This window comes from Hemicordylus capensis, chromosome 1 (genome assembly GCF_027244095.1).
Source record: "Hemicordylus capensis ecotype Gifberg chromosome 1, rHemCap1.1.pri, whole genome shotgun sequence".
In the NCBI taxonomy this organism is placed as follows: domain Eukaryota; kingdom Metazoa; phylum Chordata; class Lepidosauria; order Squamata; family Cordylidae; genus Hemicordylus; species Hemicordylus capensis.
The window spans coordinates 111,281,494-111,309,249 of NC_069657.1; the positions used below are offsets into that span (position 1 = coordinate 111,281,494).

The 27,756-nt window shown below is 44.2% G+C and overlaps 1 protein-coding gene across 1 annotated transcript in view; it reads left to right on the forward strand.

The window, feature by feature from the left end:
• Positions 1-25,709, forward strand: part of PRRG4 (proline rich and Gla domain 4) — a 48,043-nt gene extending 22,334 nt beyond the window's left edge. The window contains exons 4-7 of the mRNA XM_053244532.1: positions 10,137-10,300; positions 16,844-16,892; positions 18,287-18,419; positions 23,656-25,709. Coding sequence (XP_053100507.1) covers positions 10,137-10,300; positions 16,844-16,892; positions 18,287-18,419; positions 23,656-23,875 — 566 coding nt within the window. The 3' untranslated portion in view covers positions 23,876-25,709. The remainder of the gene's footprint in view (positions 1-10,136; positions 10,301-16,843; positions 16,893-18,286; positions 18,420-23,655) is intronic.
• Positions 25,710-27,756: the final 2,047 nt, after the last annotated feature.

Consider the following 27,756-nt stretch of genomic DNA (forward strand, 5'->3'; position numbering starts at 1 on the left):
TTGTTTTTCTGCTTGCATGTTGAAACTCTCCATGTTGAAACCCTCCTAATGTTTTTAGCATCAGCTAAAATGATCTAGAACTTGGGGTAAGCAGCAAAGTGGCCAAATTTGCAGATGACACCAAACTATTTAGGGTAGTTAAATCCAAAAGAGATTGTGAGGAGTTCCAAAAGGATCTCTCCAAACTGGGGGAGTGAGTGACAAAATGGCAAATAGGGTTCAGTGTTAGCAAGTGTAAGGTGATGCATCTTGGGGCAAAAAAACCCAAGTTACCATGCTGGTGGTATCTGAGCTGACAGAGAATGACCGGAAGAAGGATCTTGAGATCGTGGTGGACAGCTTGTTGAAAGTGTCTACTCAATGTGTGGCAGCTTTGAAAAAGGCCAGTTAGATGCTTGGAATTGGTAGGAAGGGGGTTGAAAATAGAACTGCTAATATTATAATGCCCTTATACAAAACTATGGTGCAGTCACATTTGGAGTACTGCGTGCAGTTCTGGTCACCATATCTTAAGGAGGACTTTGTAGAATTGCAAAAGATGCAGAAGAGGGCAACCCAAGATGATCAGGGGCTCATGGCACCTTCCTTACGAGGCTTTTTAGTTTAGAAAGAAGACAACTGATGGGAGACATGATAGAGGTCTATAAAATCATGCATGGTGTGGAGAGAGTTGACAGAGAAAACTCTCCCTTTTGCATAACATTGGGGTCATCCAGGAGTCATCCCATGAAACTGATTGCCAAGAAATTTAGGACTGACAAAAGGAAGTACTTTTTCACACAACACATAAGAACAGCCCTGCTGGATCAGGACCAACGCCCATCTAGTCCAGCATCCTGTTTCACATAGTTGCCCACCAGATGCCTCTGGAAGCCTACAGGCAGGAGTTGAGGGCAAGCCTTCATAATTAATCTATGGAATTCTCTGCCACAAGATGTGGTGGCTGTCAGCAGCCAGGATGGCTTTAAGAGGGGTTTAGATAAATTCATGGAGGATAGGTTTGTCAATGGCTATTGGTCTGAGGGCTATAGGCCACCTCCAACCTTAGAGGCAAGGCCATCCTTAGGGCAGGGCAACCTGGGTGATCGCCCAAAGCCCCATGCTCAGATAGGTGCTGCACTCATCACACTGACCGAGGAGTTTGCCCTGCTCTCTCTTCCCCAGCCCAGTTATTATTTTTACATTTATTATTGGTACATTTATACAGTTTGGAGGGTGCTTTCATTGTGAGGCTGGCTCTTAAGGGTGTGCATGGAACCGCAGAGCTGCGGTCCGGCACTGGGGTGGGGGGTTCCATTAAGAGCGGGGGGGCTTTACTTACCCCTCCCGCGCTTTCCACACTCTGGTGCCGTATTTACTGTAAAAATCCCTCTTCGATGGCTCCTCCAATGGCTGCTCCAATGGCTGCTCCGGTAAAAAAATCGGGCGGCAGGGTACTTCCCTGCCGTCCCCTTGAAGCCCCCTGTTGCTGCCACCCCCTTAAAGCCCCCTCCTGCCCCCTTAAATCTCGCCCCAGGCCCCCGACCGATAGTTCTTCAGAAGCGGGCGGGCAGGCGGCGGGGAGATGTCCTCCTCCCGCCCCCTTCCCTGCCGGGTTGCAAAAGTATTTAGGAAGCCTTCTGCGCGTGCGCACAGAAGGCTTCCTAAATACTTTTGCAGCCCAGCAGGGAAGGGGGCGGGAGGAGGACATCTCCCCGCCGCCCGTTTCCCTGCCAGTTTGCAAAAGTACTTTTACTTTTGCAAAAGTTGCTTTTGCAAAAGTAAAAGTACTTTTGCAGACCAGCAGGGAAGGCGGCGGGAGGAGTACATCTCCCCGCCACCCGCCCGCTTCTGAAGAACTATCGGTCGGGGGCCTGGGGCGAGATTTAAGGGGGCAGGAGGGGGCTTCAAGGGGGCAGCAGCAACAGGGGGCTTCAAGGGGACGGCAGGGAAGTACCCTGCCGCCCGATTTTTTTACCGGAGCAGCCATTGGAGCAGCCATTGGAGGAGCCATCGAAGAGGGATTTTTACAGTAAATACAGCGCCAGAGTGTGGAAAGCGCGGGAGGGGTAAGTAAAGCCCCCCCCCCTTAATGGAACCCCCACCCTACCCTTCCGAACCAAAACCACCCTGTCCGGACCAGTCTGGAGGCCTTTAGAATGGCCTCCGAACCCGTCCGTGCACATTCCTACTGGCTCTGCCCATCCAGTTCTGAGGATCACTGGATCCCTAAGGGAGAGCACAAGTGGCTGGGCTGTTTGAGAGGCTTCTGCTCAGCATTATTGGCCTTGGAGTGGTGAGTTACCCAGGAACTTGGAACTTCCCACTTCTCTGCAGCTCTGCCAGCATGCATGGGGATCTGTGCCTGAGATCTCTGGGCCCTTTCTGTTGGTAATTCTCTGTGGTGAGAGAATCCCTCTCTCATTATAGCAGAGTGCACAGAGGCACAACACAGCGGAATTTGCTTAGGCATGCGTGTATGCTGAGAGTAAAGTAACTTAGAGGCAATTCATAGTTTCAAATCAATATATAAGGCATTTATTAAGGAACTCCATTCTAGATAATAATAATCTTTATTACGGTCGTTGACCAGCACAAGTTGTAAAACAGTAATACTATACAGTAAATGCAATATAAAGAGAATGTTGCAGTATTACGGAGATTAAAATTGATGTAGCATTAAGACTGAGGGGGAGGGAATCTAAAAATACAAAATTTTAAAACATGATATAAAACACAAACAGAATAGATAAAATGCATGTAAGTTAAAAAGGACTCAGCCAAACACTTTGTTTCAGTCAAAAAGCAGTATAAAATCAGAACAAATTTAAAAGAGGGGATAATCAGCATTCTATGGGGTCCTGCTCAGCACAGAGTCACTGAAAATGCTAGTAAAATACTAGTGAAATAGATTAAAATAAAAGGGCAGCTTATTCCTGCTTATTGAACAATTACAACTCCAAACACAGCTCAGCTCCCAACCTGGGAGGAGATATACAATTCAGGGGCTCTATATAGTGTTAGCATTGAATTAGCTACTTTTAAGCTGGCAATACCTGTCCCCACATGCCCAGCTACAACTAGCCGAGATATGAGTACAAATTGCTCTGGCATTGTGTCGTTTATTTGTCCGTTTTTAGGCTCTTCCGAAAGCGAAGGGCTGCACTGCAAAATTTGGCTACCTGTCTAGTGGAAGAGGAATTACTTCCTTCCAGGAGCCTGGCAGTCATCTGAGGTAGATCGAGACCTGGGAATTTGACTGTCAGAGGGTGAATGAAATCCCGGCACAGGTCTCTGTAGAGCAGGCATTCCAATAGTACATGGGTAACTGTTTCAACTTGACCCTCGCCGCATGGGCAAAGCCTCTCCCCATAGGGGATCCCTCTATATCGTCCCTCTAAAAGGGCTGAAGGCAAGGCATTACATCTTGCCCAGGTGAAAGCTTTTCTAAGAGGGGGCACCTCCAGGGCAGTAAGATAGGGTGCTGGGGCCAAGCAATACCTAACTGATTCCTGGCACTGAAAATCAGGTACCCTTGCCATGTCTGTCTGTCTCTCAATATCCTCAATTCTCTGTTTGATGGACTTCCTAGCTGTCTCCAAACTTTGCGTGAGCAGGGCGGACTGATCGAGGCCCAAAGAAGTCATCTTTTGGTTCAGTGAACGCTTCCAAGTCTACTGGTATGAGTCCGCTAAGACTAGGCGGCTCAGCCCTATCTCTGAGGAATGGACTCTCAGCCAATAAAACAGCGCCATTTGCCAACATCTGGCCTCAACTCTAATGAGGCCCGCCTCCAGTCTGAGCCTCACATTGGAGGTGCATTTAGAGGTTTGAAATAATGCTCTCAGAAACTTGGACTGCACCACTTCTAAGGGGAACAGATCTGTATAGGGACCCAGTTGGGCACTGTATAATAACTGTGCCAATGGTTTCGCCTGAAAAAGTTTTATGGCTGCGGGGATAAGATGCCCACCCCTGGATCTATAGAACTGCAGAATAGCTCGGGCGCTGTTTTGAGCGGCCTGGGCCACATGCAAGGCATGGGCTCGTCTTGAACCAGATGAGTGAACAGCTACCCCCAAATATACAAAGTTTTGGACCTGCTCTATCCTTTGTCCATCAATTTTCCAGACCCGTCTCTTGGGTCTCCTAGCAAAGGAGAGCACCTTTGTTTTCTGGTAGTTGATACTCAGCCGTTCAGTCTTACAATAGACTGCCAGTGCCCCTAAGGCCCTCCTAAGCCCAACTGGGTTCTAGCCAAAATGGCCGCATCATCTGCATACAGTAGCACTGAGATACTTCTTCCAGCTAGCCATTCTAGATAGGAAAGTGAAGAGTTAGGATCTCTAATCTATCTATCTAGCTGGATGCAGATGGATTCTGCATCTTCTCTGCACACATGGTGCAGGGAGAGGAGCTTGCCATGTTGCAAGGTAGAAGGGCAGGTAGGGAAGAGAGAGAGGAAGGAAGTTAATCCCTTAGAGTACCAATCTACATTTCAAAGGGATAGTGTCAGAGCAGTGGAGAAGGGGTGACCAATGTCTTGACCCTCTAGCCCTCTGACTCACTAGTCTGTCCTCCACTGTCTGAGACAAGAGACAGCGCAAAGTCCTTTAACTTCCAACACTTTCTTGGAGATAGGGCAGTCTTGCATAGTGGGCTGGAGGGCTTAGCCTTGAGAAGGGTGTGTGTGTGTGTGTGTGTAATAGGGAAGGGTAGATGCGCTCCCCGGTGCATATGCTTCCCAGCAGGAACCTGTGTAAGAGGGAAGGGTGGATGGTTAGGTGTTTGAGTGAGTGAGAGACACAGAGAGAGAGAGAATAATCTGATGAGTGTGGGAGGAGAGATTCATATTCAGATACTACTACTAGGATACTGCTTTTCAACCAAAATTCTCAAAGCGGTTTACATAGAAAAAGAACTAAGATGGTCCCCTGTCCCCAAAAGTCTCACAATCTAAAAAGAAACATAAGGCAGATACTAGCAACAAGGATGCTGTGCTGAGGCTAGATAGGGTCAGTTGCTCTCCCCTCCTAAATATAAGAGAATCACCACTTTAAAAATGTGCCTCTTTGCTCAGTTAGCAGGGTATGTATTGTTACGAGTATTGCACAACTAATCCACCAAGATCTGGTTGGGATTGTTGCATGTGGTGATATCTGGAAGTAGTTTTTTTAAAAAAATAGTTTTAAATAGTTAAAAAAAAATTCAATAAATGGTGGCAAAGTGCTTCCAAATATGGACTTGAACGGCATAGGATCCAACTATCCCTTTTTAGTGGGACAATCCCTATTTTCTGCTCCCTGTCTCTGGAAAACCACTGTCCTCCTTTTGTCCATATATTTTCCTTTTTAGAATGCCTGGTGAAAATCTTGATGCGGTGATTTGCTACAGCTACCATTCTCCAAGCTTCAGTCTCCTTCCCCTTTTCTAGGAACTAAGTGATGTGAGCATCTTGTCTCCAATGCACATACATGTGCATGAACACTAAGGCACGATGCAGAATGCAGCATGACATTTGTTCCCTGCAGTGGTATCTTTTGAAGCTTTGATCCTATTGGTGCAGTTGTGTTTTTCAAATACATCTTCTGCTAAAAGAACACATATCCTTATGAGTTCTAAATCAAAGAATAGACTACTGCAGAGTAAAAATATGCATGCAGAGCAGATCCCTTTTCTATAGGTAATGTTTTTGTTACAAAAACATACAAATCCTGGTATGATAAGGGTGTGCAATGAGCATATCCCTATTTTCCTGTGTAAAATGTTGGAGGGTATGGAATCTACTTTCTTGCATAGTACAAAACTGGAGGTAGTGTTAGAAAGAGATCTCACAGTAAGTTTAATAGGATAATGTGGGTTTATGGGTGCTTGTTTAATGCAGTGTTTCAATCTAGGCCTGTGTGATTCGGTAAAATCGAAATTCCAATATCTGGATTCCTTGCCCTCACCACCAGCAGGATGTAGAAGAATGTGGGGCAAGTGCCCCGGGTAGCATCCTGATGGTGGCCGTTTAATTCACCGCCCATCACTGGTTTGGGGGTGGCTGGGTGGCGTGGAGTTCCTCGGGAGTTTGAGATGGGGGCAGGCAGGGAGCAGAGAACCGCCCCCTAGTAAGCCCATGTGCTGCTGGGAAAATGCACTAGCTTCTGGGGACTGGAGTGCTGTGCGGGTTGTATTAGATAATGCCACTCGGTCTCTTCCAATTAAATTTTTAAACAATTCTAGGAAGACAGCATCTGTTTGAATTCTTAATCTATGCAATCAGTTTCTTTTCCAATCAAAGTACCCAAGAATAATATTTTAGACTGGGCTGTTGTCTGCAACCATTGTGGTTGAGTTTTGGAATGTTGACTAAAGACAGCAAGTAAGCAAGCTGCTTATGATGTGGGCTCACCATGGAACCTCCTGTCAATCATATCTGATACTAGCTTCCCTCCCATAGCCATTAGTACTTCATTGAATCCCCACTCAGACATTGGGCTGGTTTCTATGTTCAAAAGCTAGGTAGCAGGAGCATCCAGCCAGACTTTCAGAACAGTTCATGCTCTTGAGAGCCGGTTATATGTTGGCAAAAATCAAAGTAGGAGAATGGGAAAGTAATCATGTGCTAGATGGGGTCCGGGTAGGACTGTGTGGCCAACTGACATTGTTTACCCAGCATTTTATCTAGGGCCGAAGAAAAGTATGTCCTCCACCGTCCTGCCAGATTGCAGCTAGCATACGATACTTTTCATCCTCCTACCTTGATTTTTGCCAACACACATCCGGATCTCAGGAGCATGCATGGGTTTGAAAGTCTGGCTGAATATTTCTACCCAGTTTTTCGTTGCGAGAATGAGCCTATTAGGTTGTACAAGTGTAGAGATGACTGTATACTTATATATGTGTTTGTGTTAATGACTCAGCAGGGAAATGCTTGACTATCAAGCAAGAGGTTGCCGGTTCAAATCCCCACTAGTACACCTATATCGGGCAGCAGCAATATAGGAAGATGCTGAAAGGCATCTTCTCATACTAGCGGGAGATGGCAATGGTAAACCTCTCCTGTATTCTACCAAAGACAACCACAGGACTCTGTGGTCACCAGGAGTCAAAACCTACTCAACGGCACCCTTTACTTTACTAGCAAACCATACCATGGGTAGACTTCACTGAGTGGATTCTAGAATGTTACAGGGTCAGTGTTAGAGATGAAGCTTGACGTGGTTAGATCTAGGATAGAACTGGGCTCACTAGCAGGATTGGATCCAAACACTACTGAGACATAATTGGGGCTTGAATATCAGGACAGGAGGCAGGTAGCCAGAAAGATGGGGCAAGTAGAAGGGAGAGAAACAAACAGAAACAGAAAAAGGCAAGTGCATTGCCAGCAACCTGTGACTGTTTGTTTTGGGGTTTTTTAGGGCAGTTGTGAGGCTGGGGTGATGGAGGCCACTATGGTCCCAACTGAAGTTGAGCCCTGTCACCTGGAGACTCGTTCACAAAACAGCTGTGCCTGACTAGCTAGTCTGGGGAAAGTTGATTTCAAAACTGAGCTCACCATTTTCTCCCTTAATTAGACTTGTACAAATCCTTGAATTAGCTCTAATTACTGTGAAGATTAATGTAAGGACTAGATAACTTTTTAAAAAATCCTAAACAATAACAAATAAGTCAATTTGAAAAGGAGCTCTGATGCTTAGGCCTGTTTACTATGCACACATTTGCCATGCAGTGTGGTCCCATGGTTGCATCTATATGAAGTAGGGATGTGCACGAAATTGTTCGGTGGCCCTTTTATGGGCCTCCAAACAAGTTTGAACTGTGGCCGACTCGAAGGTTCGATGGCGGGGGATGTCCCGCCTTTTTTAGGCAGGGGAGGATGCACTTACACACACACACACACACACACACACACACACACACACACAGAGCGTTTCCCCTGCTGGTGCGTGATTTCCAAAAAGCCCATCTGGGCAGCAGCATGCCTTCCTGTTGCCCCGTTTACCAGATATACATGGAAGTACTAGACGCACTTGTGTGTATCTGGTGCGTGCACACATCGGATGCGTGCACAGGCACGTCTAGTACTTCCAGGTATAGCAGGTAAACAGGGCAGCAGGGAAGTACGCTGCTGCCCTGACGGGCTTTTTGGAAATCGTGCACTGTTGGGGAAAACGCGGCGGAGGGAGTGTAAGTGCATCCTCCCCCGCCCTTAAAGACATCCCTCCTCACCGTCAAATGGTTCCATATGAAGGAAGTAAATCGATGACAGAACAGCTTTGCGTTGGTGGTTTGAGTGCACATGGTGGGTAGAGGCAAAAAGTGTGTCTGCATTAATCAATGCTGAAAGGTTGCATAGTTCCAGTGACTTGTGTGACTGCACTCATTAAACTAGTCAGTGGTGGGTTGTGTTTAAGCATATGTTGTTGCCATTTATATACTGCTTTTCAGGCAAACCTCCCAAAACAGTTTACATCAAAGCTTTAATGAAGAACCAAACATCAAGTAGCATGTTTAGATTAGGGTCATGCAGTTGTATCGGTTTGATAGGAATATCGGACCAATAAGCCCACTTTCGGGCATTTTCAGAAGGAATTCCAATGTGACAGCAAGAAGCCTTGGTAGTCGGAATTCCAACTAAAATCCCTGTTGTTATGTAAAGAAGTCCTTCTACTTCTGACATTCCTATCAGACCAAAAACAGCCTGGCAGTCAGTTTCTCTCCAAGCTGGCTCTGGGCTGGTTTTTAAAGACTGCATTCACAAAATCAGGGGGTGGGGGCAAAGGTAACACCCCACAAGGAGCCCTTTAGTCCTGTGGGATCTCCTGTAGGGTATGTTTTGTTGGGAATTCTCTCTGGTAGAGAAACCCTTTTTTCATTATAGCAGAGTGCACAGAGGCACAACACAGCGGATTTAGTTAGGCATGCATGTATGCTGAGAGTAATGTAACTTGGAGTCAGTTCATAGTTTCAGGTCAATATATATGGCATTTATTAAAGAACTCCATTCTAGATAGGAAAGCGAGGAGTTAGGATCTCTGATCTATCTAGCTAGCTGGATGCAGATGGATTCTGCATCTCTGCACACATGGTGCAGGGAGAGGAGAGCTTGCATGTTGCAAGGTAGAAGGAACAGGAAGAGGAGAGAAAAGAAGAGGCTGGAAGGAAGGAAGTCCCCTGAGAGTAGCAATCTACATTCCAAAGGGATAGTGTCAGAGCAGTAGAGAAGGGATGACCAATGTCTTGACCCTCTTGCCCTCTGACTCACTAGTCTGTCCTCCACTGCCTTTGAGACAAGAGACAGCGCATAGTCCTTCACTTCCAACGTGTTTTGCCCCAACCTTTCGGGGGTGCAGGCCTTAAAATCCACTACAGGAGCTGTATCCACTACAGGTTTGGAGAGAGAGTCTCTCCAAGCTGGTTTTCAACTTGGATGTTAGGGACTGTACCCCTGAAATCAGGGTGGGGGTAAAAGTAATCCCCCTTAGGGGACCCACAAGGCTAGAGGATCATTCATAGGGTTTTCATTTGCCCCACCCCCATTTCAGGGGTGCATTTCAGGGGTGCATCTTAAAATTCACCTTGGAAGTTGGTGGTGGTTTCCTCCAATAGGCATTTCAGAAACCCAATCCCAGTGGTGCTTTAGAGGCTATATCAGCCTCCTGACATTTTTTAAAAAAATATCAGGCTGGATTGGAATTTATCTGATATTTTTGGTGGCGCACAGGCTTAGTTTAGATCTTTACATGCTGAGCTCTTTAGGCTGTGTCACTTTTTCCTCTCCTCCCCTTAGAGCAAGATGGTTCTTGGGTAGTTCTGTGGTGGCAGTTGGGGGAGGGAGAGGCCACCTTGGCTAGAACATGGGAGCTGAATGGTGGCAGCTTCCCACCTGTGTCTCTCCTCTCCTCCCCTCAGAACAAGATGATTCCTGGTCACTCTGCAGTAGCAGTTGGGGGAGGGAAGGACCACCTCTGTTCGAACATGGGCCAGAACTATATGAGCTGGAATTAGGGGCTTTATTTAAGGTTCTCCTCGAAAGTATTTGTATGATGTAGTTATTTTAAAATGCTGTAACTGTGTTTAATTGCACAGTTGGTGTTTAATTATATTTCTTTAAAAGCTGTGAATTGAGTTTATACATGTTAACGTGTGTGTGTAATTATTTTTGTCAGTATTCACCTCAGCAGAGGAAGCCAATTTGTTCATTGGACGGCACCTTCTGTACAACAGATTTGACTTTGAAATTTTTATTCGAGGTGATCTTGAAAGAGAATGCCGTGAAGAAGACTGCAATTATGAGGAAGCAAGAGAAATTTTTGGAGACCCAGAACAAACAGTAATTTTTCTTTTATGACTTATATAAGAGACATGTCAAAAGTAAATGCTGAGGGCCATTTCCCATGTGTTTTGATTATTGGCCATTCTTGGGAGTGGACTACTGACATTTTAGTTGATGGAGTTCTAGTGTAACTGATCATTGCTGAGACAAGAATTACTGATGGTGTCTCTTAGACCAGCCTCACTTCCATTGTTTCTGAACTGTTGTACAAAGATGGAGAATACCCAGACTCTAAATCACTAACCATCAAATTTGTAGAAAATGAAATCACAAATGGGTCGAACTCCAGTTTTTAATTTAGTGCTGTAATTGCACTAGTGGCACTGGGTTAGGACTAGCACAGGATTTTGTTGCCCAGAATGGACTGGATAGAGGAAGTAGACTTGCTGCATGGGATTTAGCCATACCACTGTTCACATTTTTTTAAAAAAATGATTTGAATGAATGCTCTTACCTTGCCATGTGGAGCAGGGAACACAACTCCATCAATTATTATTTTTTAATGCTGTCGTTTCCTGAAATATGTAGCATGGAGAGGCTTTTCTTTTATTTAATCTAGCACTAGACAAGTGTTCCAGTGCTGTACTAGCATACCAGGAAGGCACTAAGAATATAACTTTAAATTAAGAATTAAGTAAAAGTTTGCAAAAATGGAACAGGCAGATATAGATCTTTGTGGTGGTCCGGTATCATTCCCAACATGTGCTCTGCACCTGCACAGTTTCTCCTGCAGGAAGATTCACTAGCTCCTTGAAGTGTTCTGTAGCCACACCCTTTGCTCACAGAGCGCACTTGGTATCTTTGGCACCAGAGTACTGTGTCCCTTGGTTCGTTTCCCTCTGCCATAGTATGCGCTTCTCAGGGATTCGCTCCTTCAACCATGATTCCTGGGAGATAAAAATGGTTTTATTCTTTGATTATTCAGGGGGGTTTTTGGACTGTTTCTCTGACGTTGCTCTTGCTCTACATTTTGGATTGGTTTCCTTGGCTAATGGACTCGGCGGGGGCGTGGGACGACATTGAAACAGTGTTCTTCATGCCATGGCACTCTACCCTCGTCCAATCAGCACAATTTGCCTGGGTGAGGACCACATTGTTCAGTCTTGTAAAATTTGTCATTTTTGAAACAGAACCGGAGAAGCCAGGAGTTGCACTTGAGGGCCGCCCTGTACGAGACCACCCTGCAGAGGTGCACCTAGGCAATTTTGGAGCCTGGACTAAAGGCCTTTGGAGGCTCCCCTCCCCTGAAAATTAAGCAGAATTATGCTCCACTGGGCAACCAAACCACTTGGAACAAACTAAAGAGGATTTGGGGGCCCCTAGGGGCTGTGGAGGTACTGGACTTCAGCCCCAAAGTCCAGCCTCTTCCACCCTGCACCCACTGACCTGATGCCGTTATAGTCAGCATTGATGCTTTCAAAACAGAGTTCAGCTCCCAAAACTCCACACAACTCTAGTGCTTCTAAGAAAAGGCAGGATTTCCCTAAAGAGTCCCGCCATAAGCACCACAAGAAGAGGAAGTACAAGGAGAGCAACTCTGGACCACTCCTGAAACACCAAATGTCCTCTTTGGCATCGATATCAACGTTGTCCTCAACATCTTTGACATTGTCCAAACCAACTCTCTCTTCAACTGTACCACTTACAGTTCCTGTCTCAACATCAACTTCGATGTTGTCATCGACAGCTGTCGAGTCATGCTTCTCATCAATGAAGTCTTCTGCGCCACTGCTTCATTGGTACCGACGCCTTCTGCTATCCGTCATTCAACCTTTCTATACTGCCCTTCCAAAAATGACTCAGGGTGGCTTACATTAAAACAACACTAAAATCAATTAACTGTTAAAATTGAAAAATATAAAAAACAACATTTATTAAAAGAATTGAAAAAGTTTTTAAAACCCTGGAAGGCCAGGCCAAATAGATAGGTCTTAAGGGCTCTCTTGAATGTCAAAAATGAACTCAGACTACAAATTTCTGCCAGGAGTGCATTCCACAGCCCAGGAGCAGCTACAGACAAGGTCCGCCTCTGAGTCACCACCAGACATGTTGGTGGTACCTGAAGACGGACCTCCTCAGATCACCTTAACATGCGGTGGGGATCGTACTGAAGAAGGCGCTCTCTAAGGTAACTCGGACCTAAGCTGTGCAGGACTTTAAAGGTAATAACCAGCACTTTGTGTTTTGCCTGGAAACATATCAGCAGGCAGTATTATGCTGTTTGGGGCATAATATGGTCTCTCCGAGTTGCCCCAGAGACCAATCTGGCTGCCACATTTTGAACTAACTGAAGTTTCTGAACTACGTACAAAGGCAGCCCCACGTAGAGCACATTGCAATTGTCAAGCCAGGAGGTTACCAGCTGATGCACCACTGTTTTGAGGTCATCCTCTTCAATGAATGGATGCAGCTGTCGAATCAGCCAAAGATGATAGAAAGTGTTCCTGGCCATAGCCTCCATCTGGTATACCAGGGTGAGGTCTGGGTCCAGGAGTACTCCCAAGCTGTCTACCTGATCTTTCTGAGGGAGTGCAACCCCATCCAGCACAGGAAACTCTTAACTCATCCCTCAAATGCTGAGCCCCTACAATGAGCACCTCCGTCTTTCTTGGATTCACTTTCAATTTGTTATCCCTCATGCCCATTACTGCCTGTAGGCAGGCATTTTGGGAATGAATGCCATTACCTGATGCACATTAACAATGAACTGTGCCAGACTTTGTATATGTTGCCTCCAGCTATGGTTGCTTCTGTTTTCAAACCGAATGTAGACCAGCACCTACAACTAATTATTCCCAGGCCTGTCTTGGACTCTCTCCACTGGTGGACCCTAACAGAGAACATCAACACTGGTCTACCCTTCCAACCACCTACCCCTACAATTGGCATCACAACGGACACATCTTTGACAGCCTGAGGCATTCACTATGCAGGCCTTCATGCTCAGGGCATTTGGAATTATCAGTTGGCTTCTCTGCATATCAATTTCCTGGAACTTCTGGCAGTCTTCCTGGCTCTAGTCATTCCTTCTAGGCTTGAGCTCGAAATGTTTTGGAGGCCATTATAAAGGCCTCCGAAACATTTCGGCTCCAGGGGCCGTTTCGGTGCTGGCAAGAGTAGTTCTTTAAAGGTGGGGGAGGGTGCACTCACCCCTCCTGCCACATTTCCCTCTTCGGCACTCCGTTCTTTTCAAGCCCCTTGGGGTGGCAGCGTTCCTCCCTGCCGCCCCATTGTCCTTATCAGCTGGAAGTGGCTGGAAGTAGCAATCGCGCGTGCACCCATCGTGCAGGCACGCAACAGGCACACGCACGATCGCTACTTCCAGCCACTTCTGGCTGATGAGGACAACGGGGCGGCAGGGAGGAATGCTGCCGCCCTGAGGGGCTTGAAAAGCCCTTAAAGAAGTGCCGGCGCCGAAGCAACTTCAGGCACATCCCTAATTCCTTCCTCTCTGATAGGACAATGCTGGACAATACCACAGCCATAGCATCCATAAAACATCAAATGGGCATGGTTTCCATGTCATAGGAACATAGAAAGATCTCATATACTGAGTCAGTCGATTGGTCTATCTAGCTCGGTATTGTCTTCACAGACTGGCAGCGGCTTCTCCAAGGTTGCAGGCAGGAATCTCTCAGCCCTATCTTGGAGAAGCCAGGGAGGGAACTTGAAACCTTCTGCTCTTCCCAGAGCGGCTCCATCCCCTGAGGGGAATATCTTACAGTGCTCACACATCAAGTCTCCCATTCATATGCAACCAGGGTGGACCCTGCTTAGCTAAGGGGACAAGTCATGCTTGCTACCACAAGACCAGCTTTTCTCTCCAGACCAGCTCTCCTCTCCAAACTCCAAACATGTCCCTATGCAATCTTGCCATTCAAGTTTGGGATTGGTGCATTTGCCACCAAATCTACCTGCTAGCTTTCCATATAAAGGGTACCAACCACTTGGAGAAGCCGCAGTCTGTGCAGACAATACTGAGCTAGATGGGCCAATGGTCTGACTCAGTATATAGCAGCTTCCTGTGTCCCTATCTTAGCAGAAAACCTCAGCAGATAAACCAGCACTGCTTGCCAGCACAAGTGGGAACTTGCAAGGTGTCCTTGCTTCTCTCTTCTTGAAGTGGGGGACTCCCCAAGTGAATCTCTTTGCCACCCAAAAGAAGTGAAGCCCACTTTATTGTTCCAGAGCTGCAGGGGATGGGGTCTCTGGGAGACACATTACAGATTCCTTGGACATAGGAAACTGCCATATACTGAGTCAGACCATTGGTCTATCTAGCTCAGTATTGTCTTCACAGACTGGCAGCAGCTTCTCCAAGGTTGCAGGCAGGAATCTCTCTCAGCCCTATCTTGGAGAAGCCAGGGAGGGAACTTGAAACCTTCTGCTCTTCCCAGAGCGGCTTCATCCCCTGAGGGGAATATCTTGCAGTGCTCACACATCAAGTCTCCCATTCATATGCAACCAGGGCAGACCCTGCTTAGCTATGCGGACAAGTCATGCTTGCTACCACAAGACCAGCTCTCCTCACCTAGGACAGGCAAACTTGTTTGCTTCTTCCCACTCCTAACCAGGGTCTTAGGCAAAATTTTGCTGCAAAGGACAAAATGCATTCTGTGAATGCCGAGGCAGCCCTGGTTACCACTTCTTTTCAGTCTGTCTCGGGGATCCCACTGTCGTCTCCAACACAGTCTAGACCTCCTCCATCAGAATGAATATGACTTCATGGAGGCTGAATTTTTAGACAGTATCCTCCTTCACAAAAGGAAGGCCTCCACCAGGCACAATTATAGCTGTAAATGGAAAATAATTTCTATTTATGCAGCAACAAAGGCTTTAATCCCTCCACAGCTTCTGTCCACCAAGTACTGATCTACCTCACTGCTATCAAGCAATCTGTTCTGTCTAATTCTTCATAAAGGTTCATATGTCCACTCTGTCTGCTATGCACCCTGGCTGGGGTTCCACATCTCTTTTTTCCCACCCGACTATGTTTTCTGAAGGGCCTGAATAACCTTTTCCCTCCAGTTAGGCTGCCTGTCAAACCCTGAAATCTCTCTTTGGTCTTCTCTTCACTCACGGAAGACACCTTTGAGCCCTTGTCTTTAGCCCCCCTCAAATTGCTCACTCTCAAAACGGCATTCCTCATTGCCCTCACTACCACAAGGAGGGTTAGCGAACTCACTGCCTTGAGGGTTGGCATCCCTTTTACCACCTTCAATCCCAATAAGGTGGTGATGCGCACCAACCCTACCTTCTTACACAAGATAATGTCAGACTTCCATATTAATCAAGACATTGTCTTGCCCACTTTTTTCTCTAACCCAGTGTCACCCCTTGAGCGTTCCTTGCATCCCTTGGACATTTGGAGAGCCCTTTTATTTTACATGGCCTGCACTAAAGATTGGTGGTCCAGTATCATTCACAGCACCCACCCAGCCACGCCGCTCATGGGATACGCTTAATGTCTTTCCTTGCCTGTCTCTTCTGATGAAGCTTCGATTTAACAATGGCCATCCAGAAACTGAGGGAAACAGCACTCTGGTGCCAAAGATGCTGAGTGTATAGACATGCCCTTCATACGCAGAGCAGAGTGCTTCAAGGAGCTAGTGAATCCTTCTGTGGAAGCAGCTGTGCAGGCACAGAGCCCATGTTAGGAATGATACCAGACCACCAAAAGATCAAAAGTTACAGGTGAGCAACCTGTTCTTATGCTGCTTGTCATTTACCCCTTGCTAAATGAGCAAAGATGCACCTTTTCCAAGTGGTGGCTCTCCTATTTAGCATGAGGCGAGCAACTATCCCTGTCCAACACCCAGCACAGCATCCCTCCAGTTGTTGCAGTTGCTGGTGTCTACCTTGTGTTTCTTTTTAAATTGTGAGTCCTTTGGGGACAGGGAACTTCCTTCCTGTGTAGACTACTTTGAAAGCTCTTTTCATTGAAAAGTGGTATATAAATTATGATTATGTCTTGAGTACTATCCAGTAGATGCCTATGACACTCTCACAATTGTATTCCACACAACACTTGCCACAGGAAAAGATGTGCTGCATGCAGAAGCAATAGCATGCATTGAACCATTACCTTTATGTAAACATGTTTAAGAATTGGGCAATAAAGCATGTATTCTGATAAGCAGATAGTTCAATAATGTTATCTGTAACAAAATGAAGTACTGTTGTCTCTAGAAGCTGCACTACAAGCCACTAGTGTGGCTAAGGAATTGCTTTTATTTCTGTTGTATATTATGCACAGTTGAAAACAAGATTAAAATTAAACATTTCTCAAAGCAATTTACATATGCTAATACTTGTGGAAATCACAGTTTCATTAATATATTGCTATGAAGACAGAGTTGTAACATCCTTAACCTAATTTCATCCCGAAGTGCAACTCTTAACAACTTCAGAAGTTACATTCTTAACTGATTTTTTGTTGTTGTTGTTGTTCTTAAGCTTTGTGGTGGGTAGAGTTTTTGTTCTGTTCTTGCTATGCTCCTGTAGACTTGATTTCAAGCACATTGTGTTTGTTTTACCCAGATGGCTTTTTGGAATGAATATAGAACAAACAATCATGGCACAAGGAGAGGTAAGACAATATTGCAACAAATTTTAGTGTTTTTGCTTTAATACTGCAGATAGTAATGCAGTTTGTTCACAGTAATTTAGTTTGAATTCACCAGACGACACATACCTAATGGGTGCTACTCACACCTTTGACACAGCAATTGGTGATAATATTGGAAGCACCTTCCACTACTGATGCTATTATTGAAAGGATCCCATGGATGAGCATAGCTCTTCTTCTGCAAGAGAAAGGAGCTTCCAGTGATAGTACATTGCTGCACCAAAGGTTTGGATACTTCCCAGCATGTTTTATGTTTATCTTATATGAACTGAAGAGCAAGCTATTTGGTCCTGTTGCGTAGCCTCCTTTTAAAAACAAACAAAAACCCCTTTGAACTGAAGCTGTTGCAGTGGACTTGGTAGGCAAGGGGAGGCTCTAATGCACTAGTTTAGCACATCTAGAGGTGCTTCACATGAGCAGGAGGTCTGTGGGGAGAGCGGGTTTTCTCGAAGCTCCCTGCAGACGATCCCTTACCTTTCCCTGGGCGGGCAGATTGCCACCCAGACAAGCAGCGGCTCTCCTGCAGGCCCGCCTGTGGCTCGCCTGGCAGCTCTGGGGGTTGGGCACAGAGAACTGCCGCGATCCCCAGGAGCCTCAATAATGCACCACATGAGTGTGTGGTGCATTACTGGGAGGGCCACCCCCACCCCCCGAGTGTGCCAGCCGTGGCTGTAAGTAGCTGTGGCTGATACATTATCAACCTGGGTTAAGCGGCCAGCTAGTTTAGAGCAGCTCCCAGCAGTTCTCACACGCAGTGAAAGAGAACTGCTGCTAGCCCTAGCCCAGTTTTTGCTGCTTGTGAGAATAACTTCCTAGTTGCCACTATTCTCTAATGTCCACACAGTGCACTAGGGGAATTAGAAACCAGTCAGTTTCAGCATGAGTGATTTCATTCGTGCTAGGAAAGGGTGTGGAAAACCACTGGGTGATGTGTCCCTTCTCTTTTGGTTACTGCATCCCAGATTGTAAAGAAAAAATTTCTTCATAAGATAGTAACCTTGAATTGACCCTATTTCCCCCCCTATTGTCTCTCTGTTCTGCAGTGTATCATTTGATTTACTCTCATGCAATATTTGCCTGGAGGTGTTTGCTCTATGGGACACTGCTCACTCAAGTTCTGTACTTGTGGCAGACACACTGAAGTCTGGTTCTATGGGTTAATTTGTTTCTCAGCTGTGTGGGCTAATTTGTGGAGATTTTGCTTTGGTCTCTTCTTCTCATCTTGTGACTTACTTTACTATTGTAGTCCAAGAGCTTCTGCAGTACAGCTTGAACCTCCATGCAATAGTGTATATACTATGTGTATGTGTGTGTAATTTTATCTATCTATCCTAATAATTCTGACTTTTGTATAGGTGACCAAGCATTACAGAAGATTGATGTTATGGGGCTTCTGACTGGCCTGGTTGCAGTTGGAATACTGTTGGTTATAACTGGATTACTTATTTATTATCTTTGCCAGCACAAGTGTAAACCAAGACCACCAGGGTAAGGCATTTAATACTGGAATTACTGTCCCTGTTTTCTATGTATACAGAGCTGGCATTTAAGTTTCTGCATCCTAAATGTATAACTGGATTGGGTGGCATATGTATGTTTCTGACAGATGTGGTAAATAATCATGTCCTGCCTCAATGCATGCCTTGAAAACTCTGTTTTGAATTTAGAAAAAGCATGTGAGCAGAGTATGCTTTAACAAGAATGCATGGATTCCTATGGTGAACAGAATCCTTTAGAATGACTCTACTTCTTAACTCTGTATCACAATTTCAGATAGCTATGACACATTTACGTGTGTGTGTGCTCATTATATATCGTGTTATATTTATACACATTCTCTTGCTCGCTCTCGCTCGCTCGCTCACTCTCAATCACTTGTAGTCTTTAAATCAGTGGCATGTCTATACTTTGAAATCTTAATAAGGTTTTGACCATCCTTTCTCAAACAGTATATATACATTTGAACAGAAATAAGGTGCACAAAATGATCAAGAGTATGGGATAGGAACATAGGAAGCTGCCTTCTACCGAGTCAGACCATTGGCCCATCTAGCTCAGTATTGTCTACAGAGGTTGGCAGCGGCTTCCCCAAGGTCATAGGCAGGAATCTATCTCAGTCCTATGGAGATGCCAGGGAGGGAACTTAGAACCTTCTGCATGCAGATGATCTTCCCAGAATGACCCCATCTACAAGAGGGAATATCCCTGGAATATCTTCCAGGGCTCACATGTAGTCTCCCATTCCAATGTAAACCAGGGTGGACCATGCTTAGCATAGGGGACAATTCATAACTTCCATTATCCATCCATTATTGAATTATCCCGCAAATCATTCTTCAGTGGGCACTTAAGTTGAAAGCAGGAATCGGTGGCGGTGCTGGGGAATAACTCTTTCCTGCTGAGAGTTGTACAACTTGTGAAGAATCTTGCACTATGTACTCTTTTGTAATTAGAGTTATTAATAAAAAGAACCTTGACTAAGGTGTCACACACCTTGACTAATGTGTGAAAACTTTGCATAATTTATATGTATCTATTCTTCATTTAACAAATATGTGCAGAAAAATCAAACGGTAGCTATTTTATGAAAGTGGATATATGATAAGAATCCTAGAACGGAAAGGAAAACTGAAAGGAAACTGAGCTAATTACATATGCCCTGATCCAGCAAAATAAAAAGCTGCACATGGAAGCAGCATCTGTAGCTGATGCTTCTTTTGAAATGTATAGAATTGCTCATCTCACCCAGGGCCACTGATGTGGATTTTCTGGGGAAATTTCCAGTGTTCTATATCTCAAAAGTTTTTCCAATAGCTAAAATTAGTTAAAGTGAAGTATTTGATTTGGGGGGGGGGGTTAAAAAAATGTTATGTTCAAAGCTTTACTTGGGAATTGTAAGGAAACTAGCAAAGTGCTAGCATAATGCCTTTTAAGTAGCTCAAGGGCATGTTGTAAGGACATTCTGCCAATGTTAAGACATTACAATTCAACAGTACCTTTTCTTTACACTTCCCTTACTATTTAAATTTTAAAGAAAATGCACTGAAAACTTAAGTTACCCAGAGAGCTCTGTGCATATAACAGACAGATTTACTTCTTAGGAATAGTAATTTGAAAAAAATTAATCACACCTTTTGAAAGGAATACATTTAAATACTTTATAAACAGTGCATTTTTAGAAACTGAAATTTTGTTGTGAAAAACATAGCAGTGGAAACTTTTTCACTGTTCAGGGCCATGTGACTAATACAGAATAGGGTCATAATGTTGATGCTTTTGGACTGTAAACTTAAAGTGTGCCGACAAGTCGATTTCAACTTCTGGTGCCCACAGAGCCCTGTGGTTTTCTTTTGGTAGAATACAGGAGACGTTTACCATTGCCAACTCCCGCACAGTGTGAGATGATGCCTTTCAGTATCTTCCTATATCACTGCTGCCCAATAGAGGTGTTTCCCATAGGAAACATACCAGCGGGGATTCGAACCGGCAACCTTCTGCTTGTTAGTCAAGCATTTCCCTGCCTCGCCACTTAAGGTGACATCTTTAGATTGTACTGTCCTTACTGTCCTTTAAACAAATTGCCGAATCATGTCTATCTTCTGATGACACAGTTTTGAACTTGCCTCTGTGACAAAACATGGAGTTTGTTTTCAAGGCTCTAAAATTTCTGTGGTTTGATATCCTTAATAGTTTAGAAAAGTATGAAACCCCTGCAGAAATCTGTATATAATGTTAAAAACAACATTGTCGATCCATTTTTCTGTGAAGCATTTCTACAAGTGAGAATGGCCCTCTTCCCATAGTTGTTCAAACTATGGAGGAGGCTCAGATGAACATGTCATGTACTGTTCTCACAACATAGAGCTTTGGAGCAGATAATCTTGGCATAGTTTTACCTCCTAAGTGAGATGAGTCTGTGCATGTAAAAGACCTTCTGATTTTACACAGAAATAGATGTCAATGTGGTTTCTCTTTGTAGGATTTCCTAGTACTTCAATTCATTCACTTTCATAAAAGGTATAAGCTGCTTTTCAGCTAGTAGAGGCTATACACTAATAATAAAAGACAAAACAAAACTCAAAATGACATGTAATATAATCAAGCAGCAATATAAAACCAGAAACAGAAAACATTCAATCTCTGCAGCCAGCCTACAGAGGGAGCATAGCTCTGGCCTGTATGTCATACTATTTAAACATATTTCCTTGTTCCTTTTACCCTTCACTTTTTTTTCCTTTGGAGGCAATGCGCTTCTTCTGTCCAACACTGATATACATGCTTCAGTAAACTTTAAACAAACAAATCTACCCTAGGGCATGACAGCCCCAACTACAAAACTAATCCTATCCTCATTTTGCCCCTACCTATATTTAATAAATATATATTTAATATATATCTCTCTTAATATATCTGTTGGCAGTGTACATAATCCAAGTTACATTATAAAATACACTTTCACAGAATAAAACAATTTCAGAGTAAAACAATTAAAAATTGTTTAAAATTAGTTTGAATTAAAAGCCTGAGAAAACAGGTGTGTCTTCAACATCTGTTTTTAAAAACAATCAGAGTTGGAGAAGCTCTTATTTTGACAGGATTGCATTTCAGAGTCCTGGGGCAGCCACAGAGAAGGCCCGGCAGCAACCGTAACCAAACCTCCACAGTTATCTTAATGACAGCAGGGTTCATGGCAAAGGAAGCACTTTTAATTACCCTGGATCTAAGCCATTAAAAGCTTTATAGGTAATAACCAGCACTTTGAATTGCACTCGGAAACATATCAGCAACCAGTGCCATTATTAAAAAAATTATGTTATAGTAGATTTGTTATAGTATCTATGTTATAGTAGGTTATATGGTACCTTCAGTTTGTCCCAGAGACCAACCTGGCTGCTACAGTCTGTACCAATTGTAGTTTCCAGACTATGTACAAAGGCATAGAGTACATTACAATAGTCAAGCTTTGAGGTTACAAGCATATGTGTGACTGTTTTAAGCTAATTTACTTCCATAACTGGGCATAGTTGAAATATCTCTGTCATCTGCAAACATAAATAAAGTGTTAGACAATGTGATATATTTCCAGGAAAGGTCCTAGGTGGTTCAGGCTCTGCTCTGGAAAGAAGCTTTGGCCTATTGTGCTTACGGCCAATTAGTGGTGTGAACGGAATCAGCGCCTGCCCACCACACTTCCCCCTGCCAGCGCTGCCTTTTAAAATAGTCCAGTGGGGCGGCAGCATGCTTCCTTGGAAGGTGCCGCTGCGTGTGTGCATGTCGGCAATATCGGACTATGCACATGCAGCGGGAGGGGTGAGAGCACCCTCCCCTGTCCTTAAAGAGACCGCTCCCCCATAGCATTCCCAACAGTCCCATATGAGGCAAAAATCTCTTGTCCCATATGGGATGCTGTTTTCCCCACATTATTGTCAGAGCCTGGGGCTCTCTCTCATCCCTCAGTGCATTTGCATTGAGCCCTTTGAAGTCTGGGTGAAGTCCATATTGTAATGTGAAAGAAACAACAAAGTTCACAAAAGAAGCCTCAATTGCTCTGCAAACTTGCAGGAGCAATTGCCTGGGTTTATTTACATCTTACTAATCTGTTTACTTCTCAAATGTAAATAGACCCACAGACTCCTGCTGACTCACCACTTCTGGCTGTGTGTGTAAACCTGGGGGATTCTCTTAATTTTTCACCTGACGCTTGCTCTATGTCTAAGCGGTATGGTCTGTGTGAACAAAAAACCTTGGGAAATCATGGGGCTTGAGCTGTTGTTGTTACAAATACATTGCTACTCAAGCATCTGATTACCCCTGGGATGACCCTACCCCCAGATGACCCCACCCCCCAAGACACACACACCCCTTGTGTCCTGTATTCATGCAATGGAATATTGGCAACCCTAAAGGTGCGGGGAGGGGGGGACATTGTTGCTTTGTCTCCAGAGTCAGAACATGGAGAGCTCTTGCTGCTAACTCACCTGGAGCTTCCTATAGGTGTAATAATTACTCCTGGAGGTAAAAAGAACTCCTGCAAGTCATTGACTGTGGTGTGGCCAACCTGGGGCTCTTTTGCCATTGCTGGACTATTGCTCCCATCATTCCCAGCTGTTGTGGCTCAAGATGATGGCAATGATAGTTCAGCAGCAGCTGGAGAATCCCAGGTTGGCTATGCTTGCTTTAGGGTGAGCAAAAGTTAGCTAGGGATCTGCTTGTAGGTTTCTGGGTGATGCATGGCTTTGACTCCCACCTTTCTTCTTAAAATGATTTTGTTTTAAGAACTTGATGACCCTCCTCTCCACTCTCCCCCACCCTGAGTGCTTCTGCAACAGCGACCAGAACAGCTTACAGAACATCCACCATGAAGTGTAAAATACTTGAAGGGGGCATTTTATTCCTTTTGCTATGTAAACTGTTTTGATAAGTTCTTGGCTGAAAAGTGGTATAGCTTTTATAATATGTTCTAAATAATAACAGTGCTGGAATTATTCAATAGCATATATGTCATTGATACTCAGGCTCTTGATTACCACTGCATACACCTTCCACGCACCCAAGCCAGCCCCGCAAACTTGTGCCCCTCATTCTGACAATGAAATGTTGGCAACCCTACCCATAAAGTGCCTCCGAAACGGTTCTATGCACATCCCTACAGCCAATCACCACCACTTCAGCAACAGTTGTTTAAAAAATGGTGCCATTAACAAAAGTTGTCTCTTTATTTTAGGCACACAGTCTGTCGGAGGCATAACTCTTCCATCATCTTTAGAAGACATGAAGAATTTTCCTTAAGTCCTCTCGCTCTACATGCCGAACAGACAGAATTGCCAACCTATGAAGAAGCAGTGGTACTAGGAAACAATTGTGATTCACCGCCTCCACCATATCCAGGTCCTTCAGGAGGGTTTAAAGTGTTCAAGAAGTCTTTATCACTTCCTGGCCCTTAATTAATAAGCACAGCTTCTGGAACACTTGAGAATGAACCTTGACTAAAAGAAGGCATGTAGCTGGAATGCTGCAGTATTGTGCTCACTTCAGAATAGCCTTTCACAGTATGAAAGAGAGATGGCTCTTCATCAAGCCCAAGAGGAAGTGAAGTGTGTCAGGTGTCAAGGAAGTCATCTTTCTTCAGTGTTCTAATAACCAAGGATGAAAGACTCCTTTGTTATGCTTCTTTTTAGGTGCTAAGCACTGTAATGCACTTGGCGCCCATGTATTTTGAGTCAAACAATGAATTGATATGCCACTTTTCCTGTCTCTCCTGAACTGAAAAGAATCAGTGTAACTGCACGGGAGGAGGCAATGGGAAACCCCTTCTGTATGCTGCCAAAGAAAACCACAGGGCTCTGTGGGTGCCAGGAGTTGGAATCAGCTTGACGGCACCCTTTACTTTAATTTAGTGGCTAAGGGACTGAGCTACAAGACAGAAGTCCCTATATTGAATTTTGCCTCTTCCATGACTTCACTAAGTGGCTTTAGGCAAGCTATATTCTCTCAGTCTTTTGTCTGCAATATGAGGATAATGATACTCATTTACCTTACAAGGCTGTTGTAAGGGTTACAAGATAATGTATGAGAAGCGCTTTGAACATTTGAAAGCACTGTACAAATACTAAGTATTTCATCATCAAAGAGTTACACTTGTTTTTCATTATTAACCAAAATCTGTGAATAAAATGCAAGTAATTTAATCTGTAGGATGGAATAAGGCAGGACTCTTGCATTGAACTACGTTAAGCTTATGGTAGACATAAGAACTAGTAATATAATATTTCACACTTTTCAAGAGGTGCAGGTATGTTAACTTTAAACCATGTTTCTTGTCTTCCTACTGTTTAGTTTAATGGCTAGATTTTTAAAAGGGTGCTATGTTTGATACTGCTACTTTCCCTTGCTTTGTCTCTCAGTGCCTATTAGATTATGAATCTTCAGGATGAGGCCTATTTATTGCCCTCAGTGTCTGTGATAAGAATTGTCTTGCTGGGTCAAACTAAAGGTCCATCTAGTTCAGCATTCTTCCTCCAACAGCAGCCAATTAGATGCCCTGGGAAGTTCACAAGGAAGGCATAATGCTAATTTGTATGTTCCTGGCATCTGTTAATCTGAAGGATACCGTCCTGTTACCTGCTCTGGACTCATCAGATAGCACAAGATGGTTATCTAAATATACCTGCAATTTGAAAAGCTTCACCCAGGGCAAGTTCAGTTAAACAAGGCACTAGCCAGGTAACATTTTCTGAAATTCTTGGCCAGTGATGCTACTGCAGCACTTCTAGTTTGGCTGGGGGAAAACTTGCTTTGTATAAAAATGCAAGTAAGAATATTCAATATAAAACTGCCATTGCACTTCTTTAAATATCAAGTGCTTAGTAAAGATAAATTGAGAAAAATCCTAACCCAGTAAGATGAGGGGAGATATTCCTTTGACTTCAAGCAATTTAGGATCATCAGCTGGAATTTAGACCTTCAGCATCATTGGCAGAAGTTTCTTCCATGAATGGAAGGAGAGTTGTACTCATGCAAGGGGTTCTTGCAGTGAAAGAGGTCCTTCCATACAAGGAAGGATTTCTACTGATGGCATGCTGCTGCACTGAAGGTCTTGATGCCACCTGTTCTAAATAGAACAGATTATCTAACTATCTAAGAAGTGGGATGAACCCAATATGGCTGCTGCATACATTTGGACAACTTGTTAAACAAAGACAAATACTGTTTGTTTCTAAAATGTAACATAGTTCTGGTTTGTAGCAAATACTACGAATAAATTAAAATTACAATCTCTTTTTGCATGCCTGCCTCTTTCATATTAAGCACATAGGCTGACATTCAACATAAATTACTATGCATATTCCCACTGAAATTAATGCAGCAACTTAGTCATGACTAACGTCTCATTAAGTTCAATGGGACATCTCATGAGTAGTTTAAGCTGGATGTTTGCCAGTCACACTATGGGTGAGTTCAGATGACTGGCTTCAAGTCTGGTTCTGCCAGCTGCTGGTTTCTGGTGAGCTTGTACTTCCGTCGTAAATGCCGCACATCAATGTTGTAAGCCACCCTGAGCGGTAATGCACTGAAGGGGCAGGGTATAGATATTTTAAATAAATAAATATTATGACATCTGAATGCACCAGTGCCCAATCGCCAAGCAGCACCTGGCATCTGCCACCCAACTTCAAATCTTGGTTACAGATGTTGAGTTCCCCAAGGGAAGTACTGCTTAGCAACCTGACATCGGTGGGGTCAGACATTGTGAAATGTGTGACACTTGCACCAGGAGTATGAGCTTGCTGGGAACCAGACCGGACCTGCCACCGGTCATCTGAACCCACCTAAAGTCTAAGCGGTGTCAAGTGGCTCTGACCCAGAGATGCACAGCCCAAAATCCTGCTTTTGAAATGAGCCTCTTGTTGTTGTTGTTTTTTACCAAAAAACCCACAAATGTATGTAATTTGGTTGTGTATTTACAACATTCAGACAAAAAATAACTGCATATTTACAAATATAAACTAACTGAAATATTATAAAGGAAAAACCAACATGGAAATACTGTAAACATACACACATTCCTCCATATGCCTCCACATATATTAACAATGTCTTAACGTATGAATATTCTACACTATCGTTTTAGAACTATAAGTATACCAACTGCTTCTTTAAACTCTAGTACTGAAAGGAACACGCCTCATTATGATGAAATATACTAATATAAATAAATTTATATAAATGTAAACAATATGCAAATGCACTTTCATAAGTTAAAATAATCATATATTGTTTTGTGGGTTTCTTTGTTATACTCAAGCACTGCTCTCTAGTCTAAGCAAATACTTCATTCAGTTATAAGACCAAGGTGGCGGATCTGGAGAAGCTCAGAGAAGCATGCGGACGAGACCTTCAGGGACGTGGTAGAGGCATCCCACTCCAGAGCTGATAGCTCCTCTGCTGTCAGGGAGAATGAAAGTCTTGGGAAAGGAGGACATCAGTCTGAGGAAGAGGGAAATGCTCCTTTAGAAGGGACCCCTTCAGTGGAAGATGAACCCATATCCTTTCGCACAGGGGATACTCCTCCGGGGAGTGGGGGCCTCCTTGTAGTGAGTGATTTGAACATTTGAGGTATAGAGAGATGGGTTTGTGACCCACATGTTGACCTCACGGTGACTTGCCTTCTTGGTGCGAAGGTTGCGTATGTCACACAGCATCTAGATAGGCTCTTAGGCAGTGCTGGGGAGGAGACAGCTGTCGTGGTGCACGTAGGACCAACGATGTGGGTAAATGTAGTCAGGAAGTTCTGGAAACCAAATGTAGGTTGATAGGTAGCATTTTTATTTATTTTACATTTTTATATCCCATTCTTCTTCCAAGGAGCCCGGAGCAGTGTACTACATACTTAGGTTTCTCCTCACAACAACCCTATGAAGTAGGTTAGGTTGAGAGAGAAATGACTGGCCCAGAGTCACCCAGCAAGTATATGGCTGAATAGGGATTTGAACTCTGGTCTCCCTGATCCTAGTCCAGCTCTCTAACCACTACACCATGCTGGCTCCCTCTTGAAGTTCAGGAACCCCTAGGTAGCATTCTCAGAAATGCTGCCTGTTCTGTGCACAGGAACAGTGAGACAGGCAGAGCTGAGGGGATTGTGAGGAGCTCCAAAAGGATCTCCCCAAATTGGGTGAGTGGGCGACAAAATGGCAAATGCACTTCAATGTTGGCAAGTGTAAAGTGATGCACTTTGTGATGAAAAACCCCAACTTCAAGTAAACGCTGATGGGATCTTAGCTGTCAGTGACTGACCAGGAAAGGGATCTTGGGGTCATGGTGGACA